This window comes from Zootoca vivipara, chromosome Z2 (genome assembly GCF_965207765.1).
Source record: "Zootoca vivipara chromosome Z2, rZooViv2.hap1.1, whole genome shotgun sequence".
Lineage (NCBI taxonomy): Eukaryota > Metazoa > Chordata > Lepidosauria > Squamata > Lacertidae > Zootoca > Zootoca vivipara.
Window position 1 is genome coordinate 14,476,354 of NC_142585.1, and position 21,537 is coordinate 14,497,890.

Consider the following 21,537-nt stretch of genomic DNA (forward strand, 5'->3'; position numbering starts at 1 on the left):
AAAGCCTTGGTCTGCATATTGACATACATATCTATATAATCCCTTAAAGCAGTGGTAGCTGTTGTAGTGCTCTCCATATGTTGGTGGGACTACAACTCATACCAACCATAACATGACGCTTCGTATCACATACAGTGGTACCTTGGGTTACATATGCTTCAGGTTACAGACACTTCAGGTTACAGACTCCGCTAACCCAGAAACAGAACCTCAGGTTAAGAACTTTGCTTCAGGATGAGAACAGAAATCGTGTGGCGGCGTGGCAGAAGTGGGAGGCCCCATTAGCTAAAGTGGTGCTTCAGGTCAAGAACAGTTTCAGTTTAAGAACAGACCTCCAGAACAAATTAAGTTCTTAACCCGAAGTACCACTGTATTTTACTTTTTAAATTAACTTAAGTTGTCTTCTGTTATTTTACAAATTTCATCATTTTTTCCTGTGGTTTTTGTGCATTCCACAGTGGCCTAAATGGTACAGGTTTTTGTTGTTGTTGTTGTTGTTGTTGTTGTTGTTTGTTTGTTTGTTTCATCATTACCTGCCAAAGGTAGAACCCTGGGGATAACAGAGCAGAACAGAGAAAACCCACTCATCGCCCTCTGCTAAAGTAGCCCACAACTCCCATCCCTGTTATAAACTAGATGGTGACTTACAGCCTACTCTTAAATATATCCACTCAGAAGTTCACCCCGTTGAATTCAGTGGTGCTTACTCCCAGGTAACTGGGTATAGAACCACAGCATTGGAGGGCTATAACTCTTAAAGAGCCACCTGCAACCTAAAATGCATGCTTATGCCAATTTACATTGAACTTTGAACCAATCTGTTTCTGCACTCGTTATAAGCTATTTGTGTATTGTTTTGGAGTTTTCCTGTTGTTGTTGGGTAGCATACCCCTTGAGTGGGAATACTTTGATGTCTATATTGTGCTGCATTTACTTTTCCTTATGCCATGTGTAGCTGAGATACACTGTATGGAATCTTTCTTCCTGGAAATTGTTTTGGTGGGAAAAAATGACAAAGCATCTGTTGGATATCCTACATGTGCTTTGGGACAGGAGGCTGGAACAGATCATCCGCCAAGAGCACAGAGCCTATATTGCTGGTAGAATCATAGGGCATATTTATTTTCATTGTCACGGCCTAACACTGAAATACAGGCAACCCCTGATTTGCATGTGGGTTGCGTTCCTGGCCACTGCACAAGTTGGTGGAGAGTGCATAACACACCCACACCCAGGTCACACCCCATTCCACCCTCTTCTGCCCTGTGTTCTGCCCTCTTCTGGGTCCAAAAGGCCCTGTGCATTGATGGCCACTTGGAAACATGTGAACATGGTCGCCACCTGAATATGAAGAGAATAAATAAGTCAGTATTTTCAAAGTGGATACTTTTCTCCATCCACACTGGTCGAGAAAGTAATTCATGTATATTTGGATGAACAGGTGTTACACTAAAGCAGGGGTGGGGGATCTTGGACATGAGGGTGGAGTGTGCCCCCCCAGACAGCTTTGTGTGGCCCTCAGGACTATCAGTATACCTGAAGGAGTGTAGTGTCTCCACTCCCATTGTTCTGCCCAGACACTGAGGTCCAGCTCTGAAGGCCTTCTGGCGGTTCCCTCCCTGCAAGAAGTGAAGTTGCAGGGAACCAGGCAGAGGACCTTCTCGGTAGTGGTGCCCGCCCTGTGGAACACCCTCCAATCAGATGTCAAGGAAATAAACAAGTACCTGACTTTTAGAAGACTTCTGAAGGCAGCCCTCTTTAGGGAAGTTTTAAATGTTTGATGTTTTATTGTGTTTTTAATATCCTGTTGGAAGCTGCCCAGAGTGGCTGGGGAGGCCTGGCCAGATGGGCAGGGTATAAGTAATTTATTATTATTATTATTATTATTATTATTATTATTATTATTATTATTATTATTATTCACATGCTCCTCACTGCCCCTGCTCTGAACTTTGAAGTGCTATTGCCTGGCTGAAATGTGTCCTTGACCCGTGATGATGCCTCTTGCATGCCCGGGTGGAGAAGGCAGTGGAGGTGGGTGGTTGGGAAATAGAAACCTCTGAGCTTTGTGTAGATGGACTTGGTCCTAAAAGTGTACCACTTTGGACTGCATACTTGAATGCCACTCACCCATGTAAAATCTTGCTGTACATAAGCTTGAACTCCATGGCATGCATTTTAGCACTATCTACACCATGTTCAGTGGGCCTTTTGCACATCTCCAAATGGTAAGGTTAAGTGAAAGCTGAACCTTCTTGATTCTTTTAATAGAACAGTGCAGTAGTAAATCTCTTCCCTGTCCATGGTTTTGCAAATGTTATACAATATTGAATTCGCCAGAGAATGTGCTGCATTTGAAAAAAAAAAAAGAGGGTTGGCAGTGGCGGGCTGGGGGAGATGAAGAAAACGGATCTGGTCACTACCCTGTCTTTAATCTTTATTATTTTCCTTGGCATCACTGGAGGAGGAAATAATGTTAATTTGGGACATCTCATCTATATCTTACAAAGGGGCGACAATTTTATATAATGAGCCATAATGGTGACAAAGCACTCTTTCTAGTCTTGTGGGCAAACACTGTGTCATTCCCCCCCCCAATTACCTGTCTCTTTATTGAGTATAGCAAGAGATGTAGGATGTATAACAAAACACAGGATAGAAAGCTTGAATTCTTTTTTATTTGTCTCCTATAACCCCATAGAAGCAGAAATTGGGACCAGCAGCAGAGTGAATAAGAGCATAAGAAGACACCCACTGCACCAGGCCAAAGGCACATCTAATTTGGCAGTGGCCAAGCAGATGTCTATGGGAAGCCTATAAGCAGGGTCTGAGTGCAATGTCCTGGCATTCAGAGATGAATTGCCTCTGATTCTTGTACAGTGGTACCTCGGTTTGCGAACGCTATCCGTTCCGCAGAGGCGTTCACTCGCCGAGGTATTCGTTCAATGAAGGCACGCTTCTGCGCATGTGCAAAGCGCCGATAGAGTCCTTCTGCACACGTGCGCTCTGCGCAGATAACTTCTATGCATGTGCGAGCTGCGCAGATCACGTCTGCACATCCGACGCTGCAGAACCCGGATGTAAACACTTCCGGGTCTGCGGCGTTCGTAAACAGAGGTTTTCGTAAACGGAGGTAGTCGTAAACCGAGGTTCCACTGTATTGAGGATGTGTGTGTGTAGATAGTTTTCAGTGACAGAGAAAAAAGAAAAAAAGAAAAAGAATTGAGAGATTAAAGTTCATGACTTTTTGAGGAGTTTTCAGAGTGTCTTATCCTTTATCCAGTGGGATTAAAAAAAAAAAAACCTATCGTTTTATATCCAATGGGAAGAATTCCTTCTCATTAAATAGGCCTGTTAATCTGATATAAAATAGGCTAAAAACCTTAAAAAACAAACTAACAACAAGCAGTGTGCACATATGCTGGTGCTCATGTCAGTTTGAACAGTTCCTTCCCAAAGGTAGTGTGCAAACTCATGTACTTTCAGTAATTATCTCATTCTGTTGCAGTCTCCCTGAAGTCTTTGTAATTGCTCCTCTTGCTTTAAAAAATAATAATGAACACCTGCAGTTTTAAAAATACTTGTCACTGAAGTAGTTAGGCCCACTGGGAGTGTCCTGTTTTAGAAGCTTAGTGAGTTGTTCCATAAGAAACTTTTCTTTGTTTCATGATGCATATATCAAATAAGTTTTGTTATTCTTGGGCATTTTGGATTATGAAGCTTGGAGGGGGGGAAACATATTGCACTGGTTTAATGAGTTTTCTCACCTTTTCTGAACAAAGATTTAAAAGTGGCATTTTTGCTTCAGAACAACCCTTCAAGGTAGGTCTGGGAGTGTTAGTGACTTGCTCAGAGCTGCCCAGTGAGAGCAAATTCTGTTTACATGGTAAGAGGGTTGTTGTGTATTTTCACCAGTGTTACCGGTAGTTGCATTTTTTAAGAAAAGGAGTATAATAGAAGGATGTGTTTCTAAATGCACAATATATGCGTACTAGGGAATCTTACCTAATCATGTCCCAGATATATGACCTCTGTGTTCCACCTAGTGCCTTCTTATGACACTGCAAGAAGATTTTGGGTGCTCCTTTTGTATCATGTACTGTACTGCACTTTTTCTGTGCAGACCAAGAAATCGGGAGGGCGGGGGATGCATGTTTCTTGGAAACATTGCATAGTGGCCAAAGAATGTACATAATGATTGAAGAATGTACAGCATTTGGTCATATATTCATACTTCCCTCTTTGTGGAAATCCCCCCCCCCAATTCTCCACGATGCACAATGGCCAGCTGTTAATGCATATTAACCTCTCAGCTTACATTCCTCTTATTGAGAGAGGGAGAGAGAATGAATGTGTTGTTTACAATGTTGTATTATATGGAACTATTAGGCCAATCTTTACCTAAGGAGGTTAACTGCAGTAACTTTGGGTTGTGCTTTTGAAGGAACGTTTTCACATACTGGGTGTGCATACATGCTGACCAGATTTATTTATGTTTCTGTGCAGCTAATACAGTCCTTGACTTACTATTTGGCTTTGCATGATGTGATGTTAACTTCAAATATTGTAGTCCAATGCATGTGAAATAAAAAAGTTTTCTCACTGTTTGTTTCTCACTGATCCAGGACTGGCTGGCTGTGAATGAAGGTGATGGTGTGTTGTTGTTTTTCTTGTTGTTGTTTTGAAATACATATATTTCTTGGGGAAGCATGCATTGTGGCTGGTTTCTTGGATAACTGAAGTGTATTGGTTTACAACTCAACCAAGCCTATGTATAAGAGCCTGCAGCCCCTAAGAAAAGGAAGGAAGGTGACCTCCAAGGACACAGGACAAATACCTATTTTTCTTCAACCGAACCCCAAATGGTTTTTGTGCTATTGTTGCCTTGTTGCTGCTTCTTTTCTTTTTTCTTTTTGCAACCCACAGGACTGTTGTGCTGCAGTTTGCAGAACTAGGTCCTGCTTAGTTAAGAGGAAGCTTTGCTTTTGTGTCTCACTCTGTACACATACAAGTATGATAGGAAGCAAGTTCACTTCCTTGGAGACTCAAGCTAATTCTTTGCACACTTGTTGGATTCCCATTGGAACAGGGTGGGACAAGCAAACATGCAGGGAAAAAAGATCTATAAGAGTATAGAATCTTCCAAAGTGCAAGGCCATGTTTATTTAAAAGATTTTTAAAGTAAAGGTTCCTAGTTTGCTAAGCAAAAGTGTATTTCTCCAGGAGATTGAAAGTAAATAAATGTCTGTTATCTTTGTGTGTGTGTGTGTGTGTGTGTGTGTGTGTGTGTGTGTGTGTGGAAGAAAGGAGAACTGAATGCATTTAGGGCCTGCAGGCATATTTGCAAACAGTAGAAACTTATGCTCATCATGCCCAAAAGGTCACTGCTGCCTATTCTCTAGGCTGTAATAGAACACTTTTTTCAAGCTTAATTTCAGTGGATTTGACCCTGTGGGCTCCAGGGAAAGCCTCTTTGGACCCATGGGCACCCTTGGGTGGCAATCACTGGCATTATGAATTATTCTGTTAGAATACATGGTGACATCTTCTGTGATGACTTACTATTCTCTGCGTCTAGTAGAAAGCCAGTGGTAATAAACAATTCTGTGACTTGTTCAGATTCAGGTTTCTCAAATTCTTGAAGGGTTCTGGGAGCCTGCACAGACCTTTTTAAAAAAAACAAAAAAACTAGTTTTCCAACCAGGCTGCACCTCTGAGTCAGCAAGCCTCCTGGGTCACAGCTGTTTCTTTTAAAAGGGCAGTGTACCACATGTTTAATTGATAATGCATACAGTACACATACTAGGAAGAATTAATCCCATATCCATAACTCCATGGATGCATAATGCATAATACACTTAAATATATTTGTTCCTACATTTTTCTGTAATCTGTTGGTTCTTAATGTATCTGTTCTAATAATCCATGCTACGTTATCAATATGCTAATGTTTTTCTATCCTAAATTAGAGGGAAAATATTCATAACTACTTTGTACAGACTTGGATGTGTATGGTACTCTGGAATTTGACATCCGAACAAGTCCTTGTACTTACTCTAAAAATTTTGGTTTTTGGTTCACTTATAACACTGGCATATATGTTATTGTGATGTCCCCCAGGACCATAACTGAACCAAAGATCCAAAATGCCCATGCCACTTTGTGTGTGTGTGTGGGGGGGAGGGAGACAGACTACAAACAAGATTTGTATGTATTAATCATAATAATCTCTTTCAACTTCAGCTTGGATAAGACTCTTACAGTGTCTTGCGATGTTAAAGCGAAACACTCTGCACAAATATTAGCTAATAAATTAAACCAGTCGCCAGTGTGTTCAAGCTGACATAGGTCTCTCAGAGTTACAGTCAGCCTACGGGAACCTAGGAAGGCTACAGTTGTGGGTCTTTCCTATTATTTTTAACATCAGTATCAACCCTCTTTGCAAGTTGTAGCTCTGTTGCATCAGGTCCAGCTCCCTGTTACATTGGACATTTCTGAACCCTCTGCATTGTCGTTGTCAGCTGGAACTTCTCCACCTCCCCACCCCAAATAATGATGATGAGCCTTGGAGGAGCTGAATATGCTTTTAGCACTTTTTTTATCCTCGAAATATGGCGACATTTTTAATACTGTAAAGTATAAGGTTAGCTGCACCATTCAGCTTAAATCTCTGAACCTATTTCCCCTTCCATAGATCGATAGGACACAGCAGTACTTCGTAGTGTGTAGATTTACTTTAAGGATGTTGGGATAAGTTCCCATTCTCTTTAATAGCATTCTATTTGTATTTCTTAAAAGAGGGGTAATTAAGCGAAGTTCATTAAAAACAACAACAACAACAACAACAACAACAACAACAACAACAACAACTCAACAACTAGAATGGATAAATGACAGATAATGCAGTGTGTGCTGAATTTGTTTCTTGCTACCATATAGAAAGTTGTGGCAAATTCTGCAAATAACGTGTGTTTTTGCATGGATACTATTTGGGAAAGGTTAGAGTTTTAAATGATTATAGGTCTACAAGTCCCTAAATGCAGTATCGTCCTGGCTTATTTCAAATATTGTCCTTTGAACTATGTGCACATATGTATGTATGTATGTATGTATGTATGTATGTATGTATGTATGTACATATCGGGAACTTTGTGAGGATGAACTTGGGCACCATGAGGGAAGCATGTAGCTGTTGTGCAGGTGTCAGATGCTGCTACGGTAGAATGCCTGAGGTTTCCTTGATTCTGTGCAGTTGGCTCAATTGCAAAAAAAACAAAAAACAAAAAAACAAAAAAACCTGTCCCTGCCATTGTTGTTTGCAAGTCTGCAATAATGTCTTTGTGTTTCTGATTTTAAATGTAAGTTGACTGGAGACTTTTAGTTAACAAATTACTAAGAAATCTATAAACAACAGCAGGAGCAACAACAACAACAGATATTCAGTTTTTCACCATTGGTATTTTATTGCATCCTTCGTAGGGATGGTTACAGTTTACCAATCATAATTGTAAGAAGCAGCTATGGTCTCATTTTGGGAGTCTTCCCTCTTATCAGTTGTCGTAAAAGTGGTGTCCTGCTATTTTGGAGAACAGAAGGGGAGAGTGCTATTCCAGAGTGGGAGCAACAGGTTGGTAAGAAGTAAGAACAGTTAGCTTTTAAATGTCTCTCAATGCAGAGTGGCCCATGGGAGATGCAAGAATGGGATTATTTCTAATGGGTGTGGGTAGCCTCTTGAGGGATAGAAGTTTTTTTGCATGGTTTGAAAAGCTAACAAAGGGAGCTGTAATGTGTTGAAATTGCTAGGGCTAGGTTTTTTATTCTATTGTCTGGAAGCTTTTTTCCATGGGAAATATCTTACAGCTCTTTGAAAACTGAGCAATTATGCCTTGTGTCGTTTTTATCCTTTTGATACACAAAGGCACATCTTGCAGTCTCTATGAGTTGGGAAGTAGGCTGAGATGTTCCTTTCAGAAAGGTAATTTTTCTTTTGCTGGTGGATTAAAAGTAACACTACCAGGTATTGGAGAGTCTATCCCACTCGCTCCAGACAAAGCGATTAAAAATAATAAATCCAAGCCATAATGTTCAACTGTTTACTATTACAATTCCTTAGAGCTAGGACAATAGTTTTTATTCTATCAGGACCTTCTGTTTTAGTTCTTTGTAGGAATAGATTGATCAACCACCAGCCACTGGAATAATTTAGTTCCATTGTCTTGAATTGGATCTGGGTAGTAACCACTTTACCAATGTTAGATGCAGTGGCTCAAGAGATCCTTAACGTGTCTGTTGACCCTTGTTCAAACAAAAATCAGAACCAGGGATAGCCCTTAAGATGTTGGCTGAGGCTGATGGGAGTTGGGAGTCCATCAACATCAAGAACGTATCAAATTGGCTGAAATATGGTTCAGGTGATTGGAAGTAAATTGCACACAAACTAGGAGCCATGTATTTCCCCTTCTCTCCTTGCATGACAACAAGAAAAGTGAAAACATCTGCTTTCCACTGCCCTCCAGTCAGAGTTCCAAATTGGGCTGGAAATCTTAGAACTGTGGTTGTTCTAAGATAAGTATGGGCAGCCTGAGCCCAATTGCATCCCTCACCCTAATGTTAAGTGTTCCCTTCACCAATTTTCAATATGGGTTTGCAAATGTCCAGTCTTGCCAGAGGTTTGGACAGTTCTGTCCCTTCTTCAGCAGCTTACTGGATGAGAAGGAAAAGGGAGAGAGAGAAGAGGGGGTATCAGAAAGAGAAAGAACAGTGGAACAGGTGTCTGTACAAATGGCTTCATCCATGCCCACAGTTGGCATGCAGCCATAGAAACAAAAGAAACAGCCTCAAACAGAGGCAGCCCACTGGTCAATCCAGCTCTGTATCATCTACACAGACTGGCAGCGGCTCTCCAGACAGGGGACATCTCAAGCCTTATTTGGAGATGCTGGGGATTGAACTTTGGGTCTTCTGCATGCAGAGCAGATGCTCTACCACTGATCTATGGCCCCGAGCAAACAATGTTGCACTTGACAAAGAGAAAAATAGATTACACACCTTATCAAATATAACATGAGGGGATGATGGTGTTAGCTAAGGTCTTCTCATTTAAGTGTGGTGCAAATGTGGGTCCATAATTCTTAACTAATCAGGAAAGACCCATGCAGTTGGTTTATTCTCTCAGTGCTTGTTCTGTCTTAATTTTTGGTACTTAGACTCATTTGTCTGGCCCATAATGTTGGATTGAGTGACAACTTCAGTGTGGAGTTGCAGGGAGGGAACCATGCACTGAGCCCAGCTATGAGGCTTCTTCATTCTTTCATTCTCAGAAGTGACCTTTCCAGTGTGGAGTTGCAGGGTGGAAGGCCAGCTGAGAAAGAAAGAAAGAAAGAAAAGAAAGAAACTCCCTGTGATCAATCTTGTCCATGTGATCGCTTTACTCCTGTTGCTCATCTACCATTTGTATGAGATCATACCCGGGTGAAGCAACCTTTGCATAGGAGTCCTGTGATAAAATGGATAATGTGTTCAAACTGATATAGAATTCCCACTCAGATTTGAAGCTCAGTGGTGATCTTAGGTTAGACTGGAGAGTGAGTGATTCATCTCACAAGATGGATGTGTGGATACAGTGTGGTGTAGTGCAGGATATAAATGTAAAAGTAAGTAAGTAAGTAAGTAAGTAAGTAAGTAAAGTAGGATAGTTACTATCCCGAACTCTTTGGAAATAGAATTCAATGAATTCTAAACATACTTACAAGCTCCAGAGCTCCAGATTTGCCTCTGCACCATTTCATTTACTCCAGTGCGTGCATAGCTACCTGTTGTACACAGCTACCTATTGTATTACAAGTTGCTAGCTATTTCAGGCTGCTGTTTCCATTATTAGTTTTATAAAGTGAGCAGTGGCTTGGGCCTAGTAATCACAGGGGGGGGGAACTGTCTGTGAGGCTGCAGGACATGGTTGAATGCTCCTCCCTTTAAAATGAAATCCCGTCATATAGAAAACTAGTGTGCCAGTGAGGTGTGCTATGCAACCAGACTCACTCAGCTTTTAATGAAACATCAGGTTTGTTCACACATAAGATGGGTGCAAGCTGTCTCTATGCATGAAAGTGTGCACACTTCTTAATTTGTGCAGGCCAACTACTGTGTACAAGAGGCATAGTCAAATTCGCCCCCCCAGATGTTTTGGGACTACAACTCCCATCATCCCTAGCTAACAGGACCAGTGGTCAGGGATAATGGGAATTGTAGTCTCAAAACATCTGGAGGGCCACGTTTAACTATGCCTGGTGTACACAGTCTGTGTACATTCACTGAACCATTTAAGTGCAGACAGGTTGTACACTCATTGAATGTAATGTGTGAACAGCCCTACCATGACCTTTGGTTGAGTGGGTCATGCCTTCTTTTGAAATGTATGTACATTGCTCTTCTGTGCTGCAGTTTTATTTGTCGCTTGGCTGTTTTAATGTTACCTATCTATCTATCTATCTACCTGGGACATAGGTGGCGCTGTGGGTTAAACCACAGAGCCTAGGGCTTGCCGATCAGGTCGGTGGTTCGAATCCCTGCAATGGGGTGAGCTCCCGTTGCTCGGTCCCAGCTCCTGCCAACCTAGCAGTTCGAAAGCATGTCAAAGTGCAAGTAGATCCGTAGGTACCGCTCCAAGTGGGAAGGTAAACGGCGTTTCCGTGCGCTGCTCTGGTTCGCCAGAAGCTGCTTTGTCATGCTGGCCACATGACCTGGAAAAGCTGTACGCTGGCTCCCTTGGCCAATAAAGCGAGATGAGTGCCGCAACCCCAGAATCTATCTGTCTATCTATCTATCTCTATCTCTATCTCTCTATCATCTATCATCTATCTACCATCTATATGTATCTAGTTTTGACATTTTTTTGATCCCTGGGTGACAGGTGGTCTAGAAATGTTATGTGCATGTGTGTACTCATGCACACACATATATACAGCTCTTTACAGTTCTTTATTACATTCCTTACTTGACCAAATGCCACCATGTTCACATGCCCCTGTAGCATCAGCAAATATTATTTAGTCGCCTAGCTGACATGGTAACAAAATAATGAGGGAAACATTTCAGAGGGGTAAAATATATATTATAATAGCCTGCTAGACTAGCAATGCAGAATACGCACTATTTATTCTCCAGTGTTATTTTTATGCTCATTTGATTTAATGTCAAATTAAATGTAACCAAGGGCATTGGCAGAATACTTTGAACAAGGGAGAGAGAGAGAGAGAAAGTGAGTGCCATTCATTATCCCCAGGCTGCGGAATTGAACAATTAGTACTCAGATTCTATAACAGTGATGTGAAAGCTTTATTATTATTATTTTCGTAAACAAAATAATCTAAAGGCATTAATTTTGTTGACTTTACCGTTGTATTTAAGTTGTCGTTTATTATTTGCTGAGTGCTCTTGTCATTCTTTACACAATGCAAGCAAGAAAGCAGGATCACAGTAGCTCCCTACAGGCATTTGGAATTGGGAGGGGTATTAGAAAGACTGGATTATTTTCGTTCCCTTTGTGTATTTAGCTATAGAAATTGCAAGTTGTTCGTGTAACCAGTGAACCCATGAATGCTAGAATATAACCCTCAACCCGGCTCCTAATCAGCTGCACCAGCATCAATACAGCTTGGCACACTGAAATGAAAACTGGCATGTCTCTGCTAAGCACTTACTTGCTGTTGCTGCAAGTCTTTGAATCAAGCCATAATATTATAAGATGATTCTAATAATCCAGGGCAGAAGCTTTTTAATGACCTTGATGACCTGCTGTTGAGTTCAGCCACATTTCAGGAACCCTCCCCCCGGGGAGGGTTTTCTCAGTGGCCATTTTGCCACATCTACAAACCTCCTAAAAGTCTTGCATTTTATTTTACTTTTTACAAAGATCTTGACTCGGCTTTCCCTGGACTATACCCCCCCCCCCAGGGCCCTTGTGTGCTTTTGCCTGACTTTAATGTTTCCTTAAACTGTGCCTCCTTGCTTGCCTGGATTAGGGAGTTTGGGGTGGGTGTAACAACCTCACCTTGCTGTTGTTCAATGTAAACTACCATACAAAGGTAGAGAAGCAAGTACAATGGTACCTCGGTTTACGAACTTATCCATTCCGGAAGTCCGTTCTGAAAACAAAAGCATTCTTAAACCGAGGTGCGCTTTGCCTAATGAGGCTTCCTGCTGCCAGTGCCCTTCCCCTGTTCAGATTCCGTTCTTAGACTGAGGTAAAGAGGTAGACTGAGGTAAACTGGGACACTACTTCCTGTTTTGTAGAGTTCGTAAACTGAATCATTCGTAAACAGGGTTGTTCTTAAACCGAGGTACCACTGTATAATGCTGACCCCACCCACTTTTTGCCTCTTGCTCCTTCCCTCCCTGACATCCAACTGATGGAAAGCTAAGAGATACAAACAGCTGAGCTAAATGAACAGCTTATTACAAGAAGCTATGGAGCTTGTCTTTCTTCTGTTCCCCTGGGAGGTTGACCATGGGGGAATGTTGCCCTAAACAAAGTGGTCTGTCCTCACCAGCCCCTTGCGCTAGACCAGTATTGAATTGCAAAAAAACAATGGAGGGAATAATAGCAAACATCCAATTTAAATCATGAAGCAATGCAACCAAAGAGTTAAATGTAAATACTTCAACATATTGACTACAAGGAAAATGTTTGGAGGAAATGACTCCCTTTTCCTTTGGGCTTGATGTTTGAATTGTCCTTTGATGATAGTACAAGTCTCCTCCTCCTCCTCCTCCTCCTCCTCCTCCTCCTCCTCCTCCTCCTCCTCCTCCTCCTCCTCCTCCTCTTCTTCTTCTTCTTCTTCTTCTTCTTCTTCTTCTTCTTCTTCTTCTTCTTCTTCTTCTTCTTCTTCTTCTTCTTCTTCTTCTTCTCTAAATGGTGAACTTACAAGTTTGCTCTTAACTAAGGCTACATTCAAAGAGCACTTTATTCCATTTTCCTAACATTCCCTTAGCTGATCATTTCTGATTTATGTGACACCCCCCTCCCCAAATTTAAAAGCCCTTTCTGGAAATCTGATGGAACTTAGTGGATGTTTAGTGCTTGTTTCCTTGTTAATTGCTTTGAGGGGGGGAGAACAGTTTGAAACCCTGTGAACCTGGGGAAATAGTTCCATTTTTGTGCTGTAAATTTGCAGCTGTTTTCAGGGTTCATTGTGTATGATGAAATTTGGAGTGCTATACCAGTGCACAGCTCCTGCATGGGTGAATCATGGGGGAACAGAAGCACTTGTCTACATAAAGGATGGTGACAGGTCCAATGACGTCCATTGTTGTGCCACACCAATTTAGCAATTTAGCACCAATGAAATTTAGCATGATGTGGTGGTACATCAATCTAAAGCAGGCATCCCCAAACTGCGGCCCTCCAGATGTTTTGGCCTACAACTCCCATGATCCCTAGCTAAGAGGACCAGTGGTCAGGGATAATGGGAATTGTAGTCCAAAACATCTGGAGGGCCGAGGTTTGGGGATGCCTGATCTAAAGCCACAGTTATAACCAGTAAAACTAATGCACTAATCCTCATGTCTGGGTGTACTCTATTCCTTAAAGCCTTCTCAACCCTGCTGGAACACCTTCTCTCTTCCTTGGCCAGACTGGACCACTTGAATCTTAGCAGCATAGGAAGCTGCCTTGTACTCGATCAGACCATTGGAGCAACTAGGTCAGTACTGTCTGCACAGACTGTCAGCAGCAACATGCCCAGTCCCGCTGAAACATGCTAGGGAATTGAGTTTGGGACCTTCTGTCTGTAAGTCAGATGTCCAATCACTGAGATAAAGTTATATGGCGCAACCACACTAGGAATAGTTTGTAGTGCTCTGGTTGCTGAACCTCGAAGATGTTTTAGAATGGAAAACAGTTCACAACAAGAGAGCCAAAATTATGGATAGAGCAAACTCCCATATAATGTGCATGCTTGTGCCATTGGTTTTTATATTGGTAAACTACTTAGAAGCCTATTTTGGCATTAAGTGTTACATAAATAACAATGACCATAACAACAACAGTAATTATATGGGGCCACAATTGAACTCTGATTGAAACATTTATTGTTCATTAAGAGTACATCATCTCTGTACAGTCCCACCTTGCATGCATGAAATTCCTCCTCTTAGGTTCTGTTCCTGTTTCCATTTTATTGAAATTATTCTGTGCCACATCCATAGTGTAGTCATTCTCTTGGCGAGTGAATATTTCAAATATTTCAAAGCTCTAGGGATTACAAGGCTTGAAGGAATTGTGGGGTAAATGAGGTAGGGCTCCATGTGGAAGTGAAGTGCCCCGCCACTATGGTTTGCCAACAAGCATTAGAAACTGGATTTACGATTTTGAGGCCATGTTTTGTAATAATTCAGGCTCCTGTTCTTAGCTTGAGGAGGGAAGAAAGAATAAAAAAATGTGAAGTACAGGAAATTGCATGAGTATAAGGCAGTTTGGGAGACAATGAAAATCCCATTTCAGAAGAGATTTCGTCTCCCATGGTTACTCACAAGTTTGCAGTTTTGTTAATGGTTTTTTTCTTGTTTCTGTTAAGGCAAGTTACCCCCCCCCTTTTAAAGGTAGCTTCTGGAGGTCAAGAAAAGCAATAATTGCTATGGCCTCAAATCCTCTGGATCATCAGCAACAGGATTCACAGCTTCCTCACTTTGTTTTGGCAGGAGATGTGTCCCAGGAACCTTTGGATCAACATGTAGGACCAGCTCCTTGCTTAGATCCAACTCCCTTCAGAGTTCACGACCCAGAGCTGGAAGGTATTGCAGATCTGCAAGCTGAAATTCAACAGATCACACTAGAACTTCAAACTCTGCTAGTGGCAAAAGATAGAGGAAAGATCCTTTCTCCCTACCACCTGACACATAAATGCCAGGTTCTGACCATGATGAACAGTCACCTAGAGGAAGTTCTGAAAAGGACAATTTATTTTAGGCAGGGGATACGGTTGGTCTGTACGACACACAAAAATTCGGTTGACTCGGACTTCCACAAATATGCAGGCAAATTTTTGGTGTTGGCAGCAGCCTTCACTGAGAAATTAGAAAGCTATCTAAATGCAGTAAGTCTTATTCCTCAAAAGTATCCAAGTAACATGAAGAGTGCACTAGCCAAAATTAAATCATTGATGAAGAAGGGAGAAGAGCTGTCAGGAAAAATTCAGGAATTGAGAGAGGATGTTGAACTCCCAGAAGAATAACTGTGCAATACTTCATCCATCCCTAGTCCTAGGATATTTAGCAATTTTGTGAGTTCTAGTAGGTGGTCAGAAACTATAAATGAAGACCACAGTGCTCTGATCATTGATAATTATTATTTATCTATTTAATAAAATGTATAGTAACTTCAGCAGCAATATGTAAGTTGCATGGCTAAGCATTTTATTTATTTTACTATAGATTAGAAACAACAGCTATAGGTTGTTAACAACACTGGTCCTACTCAGAATACTGTAGATCCTTTGAAATTAATGGATATGCTTGATCAGTTCGATGCTTGATCAATTTCAATGGGTCTACCCTGAGTAAAACTTTGCTGAATTCCAGGAGTGATTTAACAACTAGTCCCTCTTCCCAAGGAACTCTACGAAATGCAGCTGTGTGTGGAGAAGAGGGGTCTCCTAAGAACTCTGTTAAGGGTGGTGAGAGTTGTTAGGAAGACCCCTCTCTTCTCCACACAGAGATACAGTTCTCCAGATTCTCTGGGACTAATAAAAGTAGTAAAATATTGCTTTAAATGTATGATGCAGATGTGCTTACAAAGTGTAGGTAAAAATTCCTAATTGTTATAGATATCCCCACTTTATTTTCAGCCCGGTGAAGACTGCTGGGTTTCAAGGGGCAACCAAATTATGGCTGCACTTTGTGAAGCATGGCAAGAGGAATGTTTTATCATAGGAGGGATCACAGGGGTGGATAGCTGTACTACATACAGGATTAAGGGAATCTTTGCATTTAATCTCCATGCATTTAATAGCAGTCATGGAGGGTGATAACTGTATATCCTGCCAACAAGGCAGGATAGGGTTAAATTCCCCTCTTGCCCAACTTACTTCATTCCCAGTAATGACCATTCTCCCCAGTGGCTGCTCTTTGTTTTATTTTATTTTTTGGAACCTTGCAGGTTAAATGCAAAGGCACATTGAATATCACGTCTGGTGTATCTCTCTGGGCAGACACATCCAGACACTTTTTCGCAAGATATGATTTACAATAAACCTGCTTTGCAGCTAAATGTAGGGCTTTCAACAATTTTCTCCTCATCTGAGAGAGAGAAAGAAAGAAAGAAAGAAAGAAAGAAAGAAAGAAAGAAAGAAAGAAAGAAAGAAAGAAAAGTGGAGGGGGAGAGAACCAACCAAGAGTCTCCCCTCTCATTCTTCAAAGCAAAACACACATTTGAAAACTATTTTTTAAAAATCATTAAGCTGTATAGACAATTCCAGGGAAAGTAAATGGCAAAACATTTTGTGTTCCTAACTGAAGGGTCCCGCGGGGGCTGTGCGACTGTTAAATTGTTCTGTTTGACTATTTCCACACTCTGCAAAGTTTTCGTTGGAGGAAATAGATGGCATGTGTGACATTTCACTTTCTGGAAAAAGGCTCAAAGGGAAGAACATAAAAGGAGGAGGGGGTTTCTATCAGAGAACTCTTGAAATGCTCTCCTTCTGAACACCAGGGGAGTGCCACCCCTCCCCACTCATTAGTTTAGAATGTTTTTAATTTATATACACTGCATTTTCCCTACAGTGGGACTTAAGGCGGTTTGCAAAAATTAAAATACTGATAAAATACAGAGAGCTTAAAAGATAATAGTTAAAAGGGAAATAAATTATAATAGAATTAAAACAATATAAAAACCATTCTGTTAAAGCACAAATAGTGTGGTGCTGTTTTTACTGTGAAAAGCCATTTCCATAAAAAAAGCAATCAGTCTCAAAAGCCTGTCAAAGTAAAACAGTCTTCCCCTGCTCGCAGAAGGACAAGGAGCCTCTCTAGGGGAAATTCCAAAATCTTGGAGCAGCCGCCAAGAAGACCCTGTCCCATGCCCTCACCAAATATTCATTTGAGAGTGATGTGACTGAGCAAAGGGCCTTCTAGAAGATTTCAGAGCACAGGCAGGTTCATATTGGAGAATACAGTCATTCAGATAGCATTCAGATAGCCTAGATCTAAGCCTCTTAGGCCTCATAGCCAACACTTTGAATTGTGCCTTGAAACAGACTAGTAACTAGTCTGTTGTAGCAGTTTTGAGCACTTTTCAAATGAAGCTCCACATGGAGCCAGTTGCAACCAGGGTGTGTATTGCAGTGGCCAGATCAGGCATCTCTAGGAATGGGGACAGCTGGCACACTAGCTTTAACTGTGCAGCTTTAACCCTCAGCACTGCAGAAACCTGGGTATCGAGGCTCAGAACTGAATCCAGGAGCACACACTCTATGTTCAGGGGGAGGGTTACCCCATCCAGTTTCAATTTGTTCACGCTTGTCTAGTCCATTACTGATGTCAGACACTGGTTTAGAACAAAGACAGCTTCCTTGGATTTAAGTGGAAAGGACTACTACATTAGAGGTGGCTTTCATCAGCACACTGGTGACACCAAACCCCAAAACTGAGCAACTCCTCCAAGCAGTTTCATGTAAATGCTAAATAGCATGAGTGACAGAGCAGAGCCCTGAACGAGCCCACAGGCCAATGATCAAGGTGTTGAACAGGAGTCCCCCAGCACTACCAGGAAGGAATGGAGAGGCTATTAGAACTGTGCCTCCAGTTTAGGGAAGCTTTTAATGTTTAATAGATTATTGTATTTTTAATATTCTGTTGGAAGTCGCCCAGAGTGGCTGGGGAAACCCAACCAGATGGGCGGGGTATAAATAATAAATAATATTATTACTACTACTACTACTTCTACTACTCCAAGTCCCATTCCAGCAAGGGGACTCAGAAGGATACCATAGTTGATGGTATCAAAAATTGCTTAAAGGTCCAGCAGAACCAACAGGGACACATTCCCATTGTCCAATTCCTCCCAACATATGCCATCCAAAGGTGACTCTGTCCCATAACCAGGCCTAAAATCAAATGGAAATGCATGCAGATAATCTTTCTCTTCCAGGAACCCCTGGACCTGAGATGCTACCACATGCTCTAGTACTTTGCCCGGCAATGGGAAATTGGAAACTGGCCAAAATTTATCCAATATAGTTGGATTCGGGGAGGGCTTTTTCAGATGACATATTATAACTGCTTGTTTTAGGTGTGCTGTATTCCTGCCTTGCTGTTCCCCTTTACCACTTGGTCTGTCCCCTACTGGCCTTTTTAATGAGTTAGGAAGGGCAAGAAACTAGCACATGTAGTAGCTCTCACATTTTCAAGGATGCTGTCCACATTCTCAGGCTGCACAAATTGAAAGGTATCAATTATCATTGAAGAAGCAGGCACCAAAGTTATATCCACTAGACCAGTGTCAACTGTAACATCCAAGTTGGAACAGATCTGAGTGATTTTGTCAGCAAAGTACTGAGCAAATTGTTCACAGCGGGCCATCGAGTGGTCTAAAATCTCCTCACGTGGGTAAGGTTGTAAAAGGAACAGCTCTGCTGGATGCAATAGAAGCAAAGAAAAATAGCTTTTTCACTGCTTGCACTGCTACAGAGTAGGTCTTCAAGTAGACTCTAGCCTGTATTCAGTTGGACTTCTTCCAAGTTTTCCATCAATTTTACTCTGGTCACCATCTCATTTGTTTCATCACCACCAGTGTCCGAGAAAACCAGGGGGCTGGTTTGGCTCCATTCTGTGAGAGCAGATGCCCGGGAGTGATTGTGTCCACTGTCCTGGTGATTTCTGCAGTCCATAGATCCACTAGGACATCAATAGAATCACCTGCTGAAGCAACTTGAAACTCTCCAAGAGCAGCCAGGAAATCATCTGGATCCACCAGCCTCCAGGCCTAGACTATTTAAAACAGCTGCCCACCTCTGCAGAAGCTCTGTGTTCCAGGAAATCTAAATCCCACCACCTGAGCTTGACAATGGAACTGTAGAAAGTTCATCCACTCTTTAAGATCACCATCATCTAATCCAGTGCAGAAAACATATGTCCAGAGCCCTGTTTTCTTAAGGGGGGGGGCACCCATTTGCCCTATGGCACAGAACAACTTTATGGTTATGCTAATTATGGTGCTTAAGTGTCCAGCTGTGAGGCCAGTGTCTTACAGTTGCCTAGACAAAGAGACTTGTTTGGCAAGCTTGCTGTCATATCTTCTGTTCTCACAGATACAGGAGCTCAATAATTGGGATTCAGGGCATCATGCAGGCTGATCCCCCAAACTTACAACAGTATAGTGTAAATGGGACCAGTTCTAGGACATATTCCAGCTAGGCAAAAACACCCAAGGAGGGTAAGAGGCTGTGCGTGTGTGTGCCAGAGAGAGAGAGAGAGAGAGAGAGAGAGAGAGAGAGAGAGAGAGAGAGAGAGAACTCACCATAATAGTATATTGGCACCTATCTTTTGCTGCTCATGGCAGCCATTTTGTGCTAGCACCCTTATCAATATGAGTAGTGACACCTCTTTCTTAAAATACTGTAATAATAATAAAAGTACTGGCGAGAGGTATCCTGAGAGCCAGATCGAAAGACCACATTGGCCACCGTGGCCCGGGCTTTCTCTTCATTTACTTAGGGAATGTAACCTTTTACAGAAACACTTATTCAAAGCAAAATGAAGGATGACAGGATTGATAAATTTTTATACACTGGTATCTATGCCTCTTAGAAATGCATTGCTAAAAATAAATAAATAGCCCTTTCCCTGGGTTCTAAATTTTGGGGGAAGCTGTGCATCAGCTCTGAAGACTCAACTTGTAAAGGAGCTATTTGCGCATTTGGGCTTGTGTGGGTGAAGTGTTTGCTCTTTGTTACGAGCACACTACTAGTGCAGGAGATCCAGGCTCCAATCTCCGGGATCTCATGTTTAAGAGTGTCTGCTACCAATGCTGGAAAAGAGCTCTATTAAAATTACCTAGGAAACTCCCGCCGGTTAGAGTGGGAGGTTCTGGGCTAGATGGAGAACTTCACCTGGTAGCAGCTTCCTGTGTTCCTGTTGTCTGTGTAACATGACTATATGCCCGAAAGGACCCTTTTCTAACTTTGTGCATCCAAATGTTTTGGACTACACCATTGAATGTATAGAATCATGGAATTGTAGAATCATAAAGTTGGAAGGGACCCTGAGGGTCACCTAGTCTCATCCCCTGCAATGCAGCAATCTCAACTAAAGCATCCATGACAGATGGCCATCCAAGCTTTGCTTTAAAACCAACAAGGAAGGAGAGTCCACCACCTTCCAAAGACGGTCCGTTCCAAACAACTTACTATCAGAAGGTTATTCCTGGTGTTTTGCCTGACTAGAATTACTTGGCTCTTCCTCTCATTGTAACTTTTAAGCTCATTAGGAAAACACTCTCTTTTATTCTCAGTATGTTTTCCCACAAAGTGCCCATTTTTAACTCTTGAAGCTAGAGACAAGAACCATTGGCCCTCCAGATGTTGCTGAACTACAACTCCCAAGAACCCCAGGATTCATGGCCAATGCCCAACGACAGAGGTTTTTAACCTTTTTGAGTCCTTGGCTCCCTTGACCAACTGCATTCTTTCTGCGGCACCCCTGTGGGGCTCAGGAGCCCAGTTATATCATCCCTTGCCTGCAGAGACAGAAGCTCCTCAGCCCTTTTCGAACACCCTCCATTGTGGAGTGTTGCTTCAGCCTTCTCTCCTTGGGAGTCCCACAGCTGCCACCCCTGATCTCTGAGCTTTCCCACCCAAAAGAGGTTCCTCCTCGCACTGCCCCACAGGGGCATGTGAAGCACCCCTGGCCAAACATGGAGGCATCTTTCTCCAGGGGAGCTTCTAGCAAGGGCTGCTGCAACACACAGCTGTGCAAGCCTTTCAGGCAGAGACACAAGAGGGCATCAGAGGTGGGAGGGAAGGAAAGAGGGACAGAGACCAGTGTTGCTTGTGGCACCCCTGACCATCATTCAAGGCACCCCAGGGTGCCACGACACACTGGCTGAAAATCACTGGTCAATGATGTTTCTAGTTGTTGTTCATCAACATACGAGAGCCCAAGATTTCCCACTCCTGCTTTAAAGCCTTGGTATTCAAGTACCTCCTATTGGACTCTTTCCAAACCAGTCTTCCTAAGATAATTGTTCGGGGCTCAGTGAAGCTCAGTCTTTTCAATAGTGACTTCTTGCCTTTCGAAACCCCTTCCCAGGGAAGCTTGCCTGATGCCTATTTTGATTAAATAATAAAAAAACCCACCCCCACTCTAGCTCTTTAGTAACCTGCTGCTTTTTGAACCTCTGCAACACCGAGGCCAAGTTACTGCACCTGTTTTAGTCACAATTCATCATACAATAAAACTCATGTAAATTTCATTTCTTGTACATCTTAAAGTTACATGCTATATCTTTCTTTCTTTCTTTCTTTCTTTCTTTCTTTCTTTCTTTCT

The 21,537-nt window shown here is 42.1% G+C and overlaps 2 protein-coding genes across 2 annotated transcripts in view; both read left to right on the forward strand.

Annotated features, from left to right (window-relative positions):
• Positions 1-21,537, forward strand: part of LOC118084139 (protocadherin-11 X-linked) — a 177,540-nt gene that overhangs the window by 62,824 nt on the left and 93,179 nt on the right. The gene's annotated exons all lie outside the window — the stretch shown is intronic.
• Positions 14,634-15,230, forward strand: LOC118084283 (HAUS augmin-like complex subunit 2). Its single transcript, XM_035113659.1, has one exon. It carries the CDS (start codon positions 14,634-14,636, stop codon positions 15,228-15,230), a length of 597 nt encoding a protein of 198 aa, XP_034969550.1.